Here is a 12,845-nt window from a genome sequence, read left to right on the forward strand (position 1 = left end):
TTAGGTGAACTAAAGAGCAGACTTTTAGGATCTGGGAACAAAGCCATGCTATACTCTGCAGATATGCTCCTTTTGAGAAGCAGCTCTTGGTTTTTTGCTAGTAGTCAGTAGAGACTAAGTATTTGATCATGGACCACCAAGTTACCATGTGACCTGAAATGCCCATCATGAAATGGGTGTTGCTTGACCCACAAAACCATAAATTTGGGTATGCATAAGAGTGGGAGTGGTATATATAAGACCAGCCTTGAACATTTCTTGAAGGCGCATGTCAATGATACTACCATGACACGTGTTCACATTACCATGGCTCCTAATTCTGCTACACTGTCTCATCTTTTTCACCTTGCACCTATGGCCTCATCAAGAATTTCTTATGACCAATTGACTGAGGAAATAATATTAGGCCTGGTTTACAGACTGTTCTGACAATATGCTAGCACCACCCAAAAGTGGACATCTGTAATACTACAGTCCCACTCATGGGTGGGCTTGAAGGACAGTGATGAAAGGAAATCCTACCTTTTTTTTTGGTGAGGAAGGTTGGCCCTGAGCTAAAATCAGTTGCCAATCTTTCCTATTTTTGCTTGAGGAAGATTGTCCCTGAGATAACATCTGTGCCAATCTTCCTCTATTTTACATGTGGGACGCCACCAGAGCATGTTTTGATGAGTGGTGTGCATGTCTACACCTGGGATCCAAACCCATGAACCCCAGGCCGCCACAGCAGAGCAAGTGAACTTAACCACTTTGTAACTGGACCAGCCTCAAGGAACTCCTACTTTTGCTGAATGCATTGGATAACTGGTGACATAGAAATCTGGGGAAGAGGTATGTGGATAGTAGTCTCAGAATGGTTATAGAGTGTAGAAATATTTGTGTCTCAGGTGAATTCTCACCAAAAGGCAACCTCAGCAGAGGAGGATCTTAATACTTAGGTGGATAGAATGATCTGTTTTATAGATGTCAACCTCTTTTACTAGACACCCTTGTCCTTGCTCAGTGGGTTGACAGATTAAGTAGCATGGCAAAGGATTATGTGTGGGCTCAAGAAGGTGGACTTCCATTAATCAAGGTCTATCTGGCTACAGCCACTATTGGGTGTTTAACCTGCCAAGAGCAGAGACTATGATTACACTCCTGATGTGCCATTTGTGGCATTCATGGAAATGTGCCACTCAGGTCTCCTTCAAGAGAACCTACATGGGGACATAGTTGACTGATAGCTTCATATATCATCCCTCTTGAAATACCATTGCATTTGCGCTGGGACCTTGAAGTGCAAGCTGCTCCCAGCCAACGATTTAGTGCTAGGGTTACTCATACTAGTCCATTCCTGCAGGATGCAAGAATCCTCTAATGGGCAACTTTGGCATTCATACTCCTCATCAGCCTGGTTGAAACTTTTCTAGAAGCATGCTGCAGACTGAGACTTTGTGTCCAATGCTCCTTTCTTGCTCCTCCCTTTTTATAGGAGTCAGATCTGCATCACAGTCTGAAGGTCCTCCCTGTCTACTCCAGATTCTATCCCTTTATTCTTCATAGATGTTTCCTCCAATAAACCTCTTGCATGTCTAATGCTGTCTTGGCATATGTTTTTTTTGAAGGAATCAAACTGATACAGTTGGTACCAAGAATTCTTAGAGAAAACAGGTGGGGCTTGGAATTGACTGACCACCGCACAGGCAAAGGGGACCGCATGCTTAGTGATATTTGGACCATCAACAGTCGCTTGCACAAGATGGAGGCCCAACTGCTGAAGATTTCACTGATGGATATAGTGTGAGGAAGACCTGGTGGAAGAGAATTCCATGGTAGGTGAAATGATTCAGGCATTTGAAAGATATGTGGTAAACAATGCTTACAAGGAGAATAAGTTAGCTGGTTATTGCTAAATTGTATTAAAACCCTGAAAAGGGATAATGAGAAACTGAGAGCCAGAGGGCCTCTTTGATAGCTTACTAAGAGGCCCTTATCTCCTATAGTGTAAGGGCAGACACAGCTGACAACACAGGATTTGGTAGAGTTTCAGAGCTTCAGATGTGTTTAAATGCCCACCTAAGGAAGATCTGTTATGCTATGATAACAGGGACCTGGTTGGGAAAATCTGGAACCCTGAAACATGGTATGGAGATATCTGGATGGACGTCCCTGTGGATTTTTACTCTGAACCCTTATGAGCTAGGCTTTTGTACCTGCTAAGTCATAAAATTGAATGGACCTAGCAACAGTGCATTGCAAAATGGAAATAATATATCTGGAATTGAACCAAACCTGAATCAAAGTTCATAAGTAAATTTCGTGAACAGATAGTGCAGACACTCTAGGGCATGCACTGCAATTGCACCACTGCCCCTCCCACATATTTCATCTACGGTCACTTTGGGCAGGGCATATGACTAGCTGAAGGAGGAAGAAAAAGCATGAGCTTGATTTACAGATAGATTTGCTTGATATGTGTGTTCAAGCCAAAACTGTACAACAAGTGCATTATAGTACTATATTCAGGGGTGGCCTTGAGAGACAGCAGAGAGAGAAAAAACACTTCCCAATGTGTGGAACTGTGAGCAGTGCACTGATAATCCACATTTTGTGTGGAAGGAAAAGTAGCCTGAGGTAAGAACATACATATATTCCTGGACAGCAACCAGTGACTGGCTGGTCATGGACCTGGAAGGAAAAGAGTTGGAAGACTAAAGTCAAGGATGTCTGGAGTGCAGGCATGTGGATGGACATATGGGAGTGGACAGTGAGATGATATAAACATCTTCACACCCACCACAAAGCATCCACCGTGGAAGTGGCACAAAATAAGTAAGTAGTAAAACGACTTCAGCACTGAATAACCAAGTAGACAAAAAATTCCACAAATTGATGCTAGCTGTCCTTCCTCATCAATCAAAGTGTAACTGGTATGATGAGCATATGAATAGCATGTCTATGCTCTGAAAGGCTGTGGAAGCTATGCATGTGCCCAACAGCATGGACTCTCACTTACCAAAGCTGATCTAACCAATGTTGCCTATTCCCAACCTCCCAGGCAAAGAGATTAATGCTGAATTTTTTTTCCCCTTGGTGAGGAAGATTAGCCCTGAGCTAACATCTGTTGCCAATCTTCCTCTTTTTACTTGAGGGAGATTGTCCCTGAGCTAATATCTGTGCCAATCTTCTTCTATTTTTTGTATGTGGGATAACACCACAGCATGGCTTGCTGAGTGGTGTGTAGCCTGGGATCCTAACCCAGGAACCCCGGGCTGCTAAAGTGGAGCATGCGAACTTAGCCACTATGCCACTGGGCCGGCCCCCAATGCTGAATCTTGATATGACACTATCCCCACAGTACATCACCACCACCTGAAGACAAATCAACTACATAGTTTTCCTTCCATCCTGGAAGGGTCAGTGGGTCATTGTTATAGGTTTAGATATCCATTCCAGATATAAGTTTGCCTTTTCTACCTGCAGAGCCCCAGCCAGCATTACTGTACATGGCCTTATAGAAAGCCTGGTACATAAACAGAATCCCACACAGTATATCACCCAATCAGTGGACTCACTTCATAACAAAGGTTGTGCAGTAGGTGCAGGACCTATGATCATGGTTGAATCAGATACAACACTTTCTGGAAGCAGCCAACTTCATAGAGTGCTGGAATGGCCTACTAAAGCTGAAATGACAACCAAAGGCAATAATTTACAAAGAAGTGGTGCTATCTTTCTAGATGCAGTATATGCATTAAATCAGAGATCTCTATGGCTCTGTGCCCACAATAGGGGTAAAACTGGATCTGAGAAACAAGAGATGGAAGGAGGAGTGGCCTCACTTACTTTCACTCCAGATGACCAATGAAGGATTTTATGCTTTCTGTTCACACAGCTTTGGACTCCACAAGATTGGAGGTCCTGGTGAGCAAAATAGATGATTTCTTGCCAGGGAACGCAACAAGGGTCCCATAAAACTACAAGTTACAGCTGCTGTGCAACAATCCACTCCAAGCTTAAGTGCCTTAAAACAATGCTTTATTATCATCTCTTCAAGTTCTGTGGATTGAGTGGTCTCAGTTGTGTGGTTCTTGCTCGGTGGCAGGGGCGTCTCTCGTATGTTTACATCAGATGTTAGGAGGACTGAAGTCATCTGAAGGCTCAGTTGGGCATGACATCCCCTGTGGCTTCTATACTCACATGATCAAACTTGGGATGAGGTGGCTGGAACAGCTGAGGTCTGACTAGGCATCTCCCTCTCCATTTGGCTCGCCTGGGCTTCCTCACACTATGGTGGTATCCAAGTAGTAGAATGGCTTACAGGGCTTTTGCCTCCCCCCAGAGCGAGTATTCCAAGACCAAGAGAGAAACTGCAAAGCTGCTTCTGACAGAGCACCAGAAGACACGTAATATTATTTTGACCACATTCTACCGGTTACAGTCAATCACACAGCCAGTCCAGACTCAAGGGGAGGGTACCACACAAGTCTGAATACTGAGAGGCATGGGTCATTGGAGGGCTATCTTTGGAGCCTAGTTGTCACAGTTGCCTTGAATACTTTCTGAATAGAGAGATTTTTACATTAATAACTATTCTCCTTACTGATAAATGTTTATGGAGAACCCATGGTATGTGCAGAGCCTTAAAGTAAGTAGAAGAAACAGAGAAGATGTTATACCTATCCTCAAAGTTTGTACATTCTATTGTGAAATATTCATATTAACACTGAAGCTAAGAGCAGGCTGGGAATCTCAGAAGTGAGAATTAATGTATTGGTGCTGATGGACAATGTGTGTATTATAGCTCTCTGAGTTAGATAGATTGATAATGGGCTTCTCTACATAGTTGTATCAACAATAAAATGATGGAATACTTTCCTAGTTCAGAATTTTCACAACCAGTGATCCTTAATCTGGTATCCAACTCCTTCCTCATGAGACTTGCTTATCTCTAAGAATTGTTTATTAGGATACATCGAAGTCACTGTGAGAAACGATAAACTTGTAAACCATAAACAGTGATACAATGAGACAGATTTTAACCTTTCAAAAAGAACTCATGATAAATGTGATATAAATGAATAAACAAATTAGACCATTAAACACATTCTTGAAACAAATTTTAATATATAGTTAGCTGAACTGTTGTTCCGTTTTAATTATAATATTATTGCTTATTCAGCCATATTATGCTTGACAATTCTTGAAGTTTTCTGTCTTAATCTTTTTTTTGTCCCAGATTTATGGCTTGATGAGAGTAAAAGCAGATGAAGGGGAAATGAAAGTCAGAGAGACAGTGTCATGTCTAGGTGATAAATAACATCATTTATTTATTTATATATATGTCAGATCTTTATTTCATTTGTTGAATAATTCAGACAAAGTCCTGGGCTACTTGATGCTTATAGTCTGGTGGGTAGACAGACAAGAAACACACCAACAAATGCATAATACAATGTCTGCTAATGATGATTGCCATGAGAAAAATGAGACAGGGTAAGGGGAAAGAGAGATGGATTGGGTGAGTGCTATCTTATATAAGATTGAAGGAAGGGCCTCTCGATGAGGTGGCATTTGAGCAGTGACCTGAATGACGTGATGATGGGGCAAGCCATCTGGGGCAAGAGCACTCAAGTTCAAAGACCCAGGAGTGGAAGCCCACTTGGCACATTCAAGGAACATCTAGACCTTTCTAGAGGGTAAGTGTGACCACAATAGAATGAGAAAGGTGAAGGAAGATAGGAAATATTCAGTAAACTAGAGCTGCTTCTATTTGTCATGTTCTATGTAATGCTGGGGATATCAAGGTGAATAAAACATAATCCTTGTCCTCAAGGAAGAGTATCCTAGAGGAAGCTATTCTGGAGGTGTGTGCAAAGTTCAAAGGCAGCCAGAGGAGAGAGGCCTTAAAGTTGCCTGAAAGATAAAGGAAAGCTTTAGAGAGGAGATGTCAGGGAACCATGAGGAGGAGGTGGTGATGAGGTTGGAAACTCCAGGAAATATCATGAGTTTAGTAGTTTGGTATTTCTTAAAGGTCAATGCTGATGAGAGATGTGCCAGGGGATGAGGTGGGATTGGTAGCTATTGGTAGCTTAAGGAACTTCGTATGTGGGCTTGTGTCACGCCAAGTCTGAAGAATATTGAGAAGTGAAGTAAAATAACTAAATCTGCCTTTTATGCACAGCCACGAGGCAAGGCAGTGTCATTAACTAAGACAAGAAACACAAAGGTAGAAGAACTTGGAGTATGGGAGGTGACATGATGATGGGTTTTAGGCTTGTGTAGTTTAGATTGCCCAAGGGTCATCTGACTAAATGGCAGTTGGATATATGTAGGTCTTGAGCAAAATCAAGGTTAGAGGCAGAACAGTCATTAGCATAGAGGTGTTAGTTGCAATTATCGTGTGAGCAGAGAAGTAGGCTAAGGTTGGAACCAGAAAAACAGCAGCATTTAAAGCAGGAAGGAGAGGAGAGTTGACTCTATAGGAATCGGCAGAGTATCGCTGACCACATTGTGTTCTTATTTTTACTAATGAGCCTAACTTCCATATAGACTGTGAGCTCCTTGAAGGAAATAATTTTAGTTCACCTTTTTTGTTCTTGTATTCCCAGCAACTGTCCAAGTGCCTCGCACATGGGATACTTTTATATATATATATATATATATATATATATATATATATATATATATATATATATATATATATACACATATATATTCAAATGGGTGAATGAATGATAATTAATGAAAAGACTCTAAGGCTTGACATTTCTACTTGGTGCTTTCATCATTTAGTGTGACATTTCAAAGCAGTAGTTCTTGTATCTTTTTATTTTTATTACTTTTTTATTATACAAACACAAGTTTATTGAAAAAATTAGAAAAAGGGCAAGCTAAAAACTTACCCTGAATTCCACTACCAGAAATCACTATTGTTAACATTTCATGTCTATATTTTTAGACCACCACTATCAATAGAAATACAATGTGAGCTACATACATAATTTTAAGTTTTTTAGTAGCCACATTAAAAGAAAGTATAAATAAATATATTTAACCCAATAAACCCCAAAATCATTTCAACATACAGTAAATATAAAAATAATAACAATGAGATTGTTTATATTCTTTTCTTCATATTGAGTCTTTGAAATCTGACAGTACATCTCAACCGGACTGTGTTACAATCCAAGTGTTCAATAGCCACATGTAGGTAGTGGCTATGTATTGGACAGCACTTTTCAAGTCTCTTATTGATGTACAGTCATGCACCGATAATGATGTTTCTGTCAACAGCAGACCACATAGACGACAGTGGTCCCATAAGATTAGTACCATATAGCCTAGGTGTGCAGTAGGCTATATAATATCATCTAGGTTTATGATGTTCATGCAAAGACAAAACTGCTTAAGGATACACTTCTTAGAATGTATCTCTGTCAAGTGATCATGACTGTATATATAATGATATACCTATACATAAAAATTATAATTCTCCCTCCACAAAAATCAGAATAGTTTTGGATTTACAGAAATGATGTGAAGATAGTACATATAGTTTCCATATACCCCACACCTGGTTTCCCTTCTTATTAACATCTTACAATGGTACTTTTGCCACAATTAATAAACCAATACTGATACATTGTTATTAACTAAAGTTCATATTTTATTAGATTTACTTAGATTTTGCCTAATGTCCTTTTTCTGATTTAGAATCCCACCTAGGGATCCCACTACATGACATTTAGTCATCACATCTCCTTAGGCTCCTCTTGGCTGTGACTATTTCTCAGACATTTCTTATTTTTGATGACCTTGACAATTTTGAGGAGTACTAGTCAGGTATTTTGTAGAATGTCTCTCAATTGGGATTTCTCTGATTATTTGCTAGTGATTAGATTGGGATTATGAGTTTTGGGAAGGAAGACCACAGAGGTAAAGTGCCATTTCTCATCACATCATAGCAAGGGGACATGCTATCAACATGACTTATCTCTGTTGACTGTGATCCTCTGGCTGAGCTAGCGTTTGTCAGATTTCTCCACTGTCAAGTTACTCTTCGTTCACCCTTTTCACACTGTCCTCTTTAGAAGGAAGTCACTATGCACAGCCCACACTTAAGGAGTGGGGAGTTGTGCTCCACTTCCTTGAATGTGGAATGTCTTCATAAATTATTATTTACAATTCTTCAGCATAGGAAATTTGTGTATTCTCCCTCATTTACTTATTCAATAATGTATTTGTAACAGCAACTCATGGATATTTATTTTATACTTTGGGTTATTACTCAATATTACTACTTTATTTATTTTAGTGCTCAAATTGTTCTAGCTTTGGTCACAAGGAGCTTTTTCACTTGGCTCCTATGTCCCTTTGACACAGCCCCATCATTTATTTTTTTCCAGCTCTATGGGGTGCTCCAGGGTTGCCTTACATGTTCCCTGCCACAGCCCTAGAATCAGCCATTTCTCCAAGGAGCTCTGGTTCCTTTTATTACAAAATGGAATTAGAAACCGAGGTATGGAATTTAGGCATGCTCATTGCTCCTGGGGCATCCTCAAAAGCATCAAGGGAGAGAAAGATGTGAAACAGATTTTGAAAGATGATGAGCCTCCAAAGGTAGAAATGGGGACGAAGCATATTGTAGGAGAAGCAAATAGCAGGAGCAGAATTTTGGAGTTGGGAAAAGCACAGTCTCACAGGGAATCCAGAGTTTTGAGCAGGCAAGATTCTATGGAGGGACACTTTAGGGTGTTTAATCTGGCAGCACTGAGTAGGTGAACTTGAACAAGAAGAGTCTGAAAGTGGAGACAACAGCTAAATGCCCAGTGTAGTAATGCAGGTACAAGTGTTCAATTTATCCCTCCTCCTTAGCACACTGGGTGATGTGGGAGGAAAGAGCTGAACAACTGTTCTAATCTGAACAGTTTGAGGAGTTCTATCCTTTCTGAACTGCAGCAAGCCAAAAATAAAAAATGTAATTTTAAAGTGTTTTTAAATTATTAAGAAAAATAATTCTTGACATTATTAAGGAAAATAATTCTTAAGAAAAAAAATTACTTGTATTACATTGTTGGTGTCCCATCTAGATCCCCTTGTGTTTCACTTCACTTCAGTGCACACTGCAGACTTCCTAGCCAGTACTTGTGTTTCTTTGCCTAAGGACTTTCTCTTACTGCTACAGCCTGCTAAGTGCTGGGGAATTAACACTCCCAGGAGCTGTCCTTGACCAATGACACACAGGATTTGGGGTATCAATACCTTGGCTCCTTTGGCCCTCAGGTGGGATAACTTGAGGCACTTGTTCACACTGGTTCCCAGAGATTCCCTGGCAGGAGTAAATTCCAGGTGCCCACAATGGCAGCTGGCTTGATAACACACACCTTTTACTGGCTGACTTTCCTTCCTGTCACTGTCTCCTATGCCCCTGCCATGCATCCTGGGGTCACCTCCTAACTAAACCACTTGCACCTGAATCCCTATCTGCTTCTGGAGGAACCCAAGCTGAGGCGCCTGGGCTGCACAACTGAAAATCCCAGGTAGATCTCTAATCACAGCAAGGGCTGGGGCCTCAAACAATGTTAAGGGAAATCAGTTTCACTCTCTCTCTTCAGGATCATACTCTTCCCTTGTGGTGGGATAACGGCTGTTGGCAGCTCTAGGTTTACATCCTAGCCTCTTACATCCCCAATAGCATTCCCAACAGTTCCATATTGAGTTTTGGGCTTTGGTCTTGGGTCATGTACCAATTCTTAAACCCCTCATTGTGGTCAGAGAAATGAACTATACCAATTTGCCAGGGGTCCAAGGGCGGCGTCAGCCTCATCCAAACCCAAATGTGGTTAGGAGGAAGGAAGGCTTGGTCATCCAGGGAAAATCAAGGCGTTGTCACCAAAAAGGGAGGATGGATGTTGGGCAGGCAGCAATGACACATGCACACCTTAATCGACTATGCTTTTTTCCTTAGGCACCAGATTCAGAGATGAAAATGTTCTTGAGGTTGGGGTCTTGTAACCACAGCTCTTTCTTTGATACCAAATGTGGGAAGATTGTTGTTAAAACATTCATTAGCTTCCTCTCTAGACCCACCAGTGCCCCTCACCATGCCTTCTGACTACCCTCTTCCTGTCCTGGGGGTTGTTCTCTCCTAGGCTCCTGGAGCAGCTGGCTGGCTCAGGGGTTTTTGTAAGGCACTTCCTATCACTACTCTCACCGTGGGATACTTCTACAACAGCACAGAAATAGACAGCTGAGTCTCTAGACGTCAAGGCTGAGATGGTGAGCTTTAGAGTTGGTTTCTGAAACACCACAGAATATCGTCCTTCCCTTGAGTTCCTGCTTGTAGAATATAGTCGAATGATGTAAGTCATCTCTCCAGTGGAAAGCTGTTGATACCAGTACATCACATAGTAAGAATAACTGACTGTGATTTTGCAGTCCAAGGTCACAGAGTCTCCCTCTTGCCTATACACCACACTTGTAGGTTGAATGACCGTCTGGGTATTGCTGGAACCTGTACAAAAGAAGCAAAAAAATGACTTATCTGATGACATTGCTCACAAGAAAACCATCACAAATAACCAGGTTTTGACTCAGAAAATAAAGTGGAGAAAAGCACAGTCCAGTTCTATTCCAACTTCTCTCCCAACCCTCCCTCCTCAGGCCCCAGCTGCAGGGTTGGCGGGCTCCCTACCAAAGCAGACGAAGGCCAAGACTGTGCACAAGAGAGCAAGCGGTCCGGGCTGCATCCTTGGGCCTCTTCCCACTGGTGAAATGGCTCTTGTTCTGCCGGCCACCTGACAGGCTTTTGAAGCACTGACTTCACAGGCTGTGAAGTCACTGGAGCTGGGTGGTCCTGTGGCCTTGCTGCTGCAGAGCCGGAAATGGGGTTTCTGCACATGCAAGCTTAGTCATGTCACCTGCTGTCTGTGTTTCCCTCCTGCTTCTCCTTCCAGGGCTTTTACTTTTCTCAAATAAATATATAGCATGTAGTATATATTTTGATTATGAACGAAAACTTGTACAATGTAGACACAACCAAAAAGTAAAAAGGAGATAATAAAAATCCAACTGTAATATCGCTATACAGGGATAAATACTGTTAACATTTTGTTGTATTTCTTTCAGTATTTTTAATATAAATATGCATACTTTCAATAAATTGGGATCATATTAAAAATAATTTTTTATTTGACGTTATGTATGTGAGTATGCCATCATGTCATTAAATTGTATGTGAAAGTGTGATTTTTATGGCTTCATACTACTCTGTTGTGTAAGTGTACCTTAATTTACTTAAACATCATTGTTTGACATTATTTTGTTTCCCCTTTTGACTATTTTAAATAAGATTCAGTGGACATTGTAAGTATAAGTCTTTGCGTTTCTGATGATTTATTTCTGTGTTAACTAGGTTCTTGTAAAGTGTTTTATTATGGAAAATTCCAACATCTACAAAAGAAGAGAGAATAGTGTAACGAAATAACATATACCCATCATCCAGCTTCCACAATTATCAACTCTTGGCCAATCTAGGTAATCGACACCCCCACAACCCTACATATCTACATACCTCCCCCAATCCTGATTAGTTTGAAGCAAATCCCAGACATCATGGTGTTGTGTTGGTTACTTTATTCAGGAGACTCATAATGTCAGGTTGCCTTTTGGCCTGTGAGTGTGTGTGTGTGTGTGTGTGTGTGTGTGTGTGTGTGTGTGTGTGTTGTTAGTGACTGTTGATAAGCAATGACTAGATCTATTGTTTGCTTGGGGGTTGGTTTGCAAAATGATATTCTAATTATATCATTTCTACTTTATTTATTAGCTGAAATATTTCTATAAAGATCATTTTTTCCTTCTCTGTTATTTGATTACTCTCTGAGGTTTAGTGTATCATTCTTTCCATTTATCAGTTTTCAGGATAAGGAGTTGGTTCCCCTGTAGGGTAACCCACCATCCCTGTTTGCCTGACACAGAGGGATTTCCCAGGGCATGAAGCTTTCAGTGCTAAAACCTGGATAGTCCCAGGCAAATCAGGACAAATCTCCAAAAGTAATTGAGGAGAATTCTTTATGAACCCTAACTTAAAAATACTTGATGTGTTTCAATCCATTAAATTCATTATCTTGTTGATGTAGGAATTGTCCCATCTTTAGCCAGACGAAGTCTTTTCAGGTTGGCTCCTGAGTCCTTTTGAGATGGTCTTGTAGTCATTGATAGCTTCAAGGTTTTCTGTATGACCAGATATTCTAGGCTCATTTCATACCTTTCCTCCCCCAGAAATGGAACCAGCCATCTATAATTATTGATAATTGTTTTTTCCTTTCTAGTCCTAATGTTTTTATTATTTTACTGTACTTGTTAAGACCTTTTGTGCAATGTAGAATAGAAAGAATAATATTAGAAATCTTTGTCTTTTTCAAATTTTTAAGGAACTGCTTTTAACATCTCATTTTAAAAACAAATTCAAATATTCTCTTTGTCAGGTTAAGGAAGTTCCCTTTTCTTCCTAGTTTGCAAAAAGATTTTAATTATAAGTACACGTAACACTTGACCAAATTACTATTCTGCATTTAGTGAGAGAATTTTAGAGTTAACATATTCATGTGGTATGTTGCGCTGATATTAAACCTTCCTCAAAGTCTTGGGAGAAATCCTAATTGATCATAGTCTATTAGTATTACATTTTAATATTCAGTGCTAGTTTGATAATATTTTTAGGAGCTGTCACTGCTTTTTATGAGTAACATTGGCCTATAATTTTCATTTATCATCTATTTTTGCTTGTTTTTGTCATTGTTCTCTTCGCCTCATAAAATATGTTAAGTAGTTTTTCTGTTCTTATTATTCTCAGTGCTAAG

At 40.3% G+C, this 12,845-nt stretch overlaps 1 gene segment (V, D, J or C); it reads right to left on the minus strand.

Moving 5' to 3' along the window:
• Positions 1-10,752, minus strand: part of LOC131405474 (T cell receptor delta variable 1-like) — a 34,336-nt gene extending 23,584 nt beyond the window's left edge. Inside the window, 2 exon segments of the V gene segment in view lie at positions 10,199-10,498; positions 10,679-10,752. Of these exon segments, the coding sequence occupies positions 10,199-10,498; positions 10,679-10,733 (355 nt within the window).
• Positions 10,753-12,845: the final 2,093 nt, after the last annotated feature.

Source organism: Diceros bicornis, chromosome 5 (assembly GCF_020826845.1).
Source record: "Diceros bicornis minor isolate mBicDic1 chromosome 5, mDicBic1.mat.cur, whole genome shotgun sequence".
Taxonomy (NCBI): domain Eukaryota; kingdom Metazoa; phylum Chordata; class Mammalia; order Perissodactyla; family Rhinocerotidae; genus Diceros; species Diceros bicornis.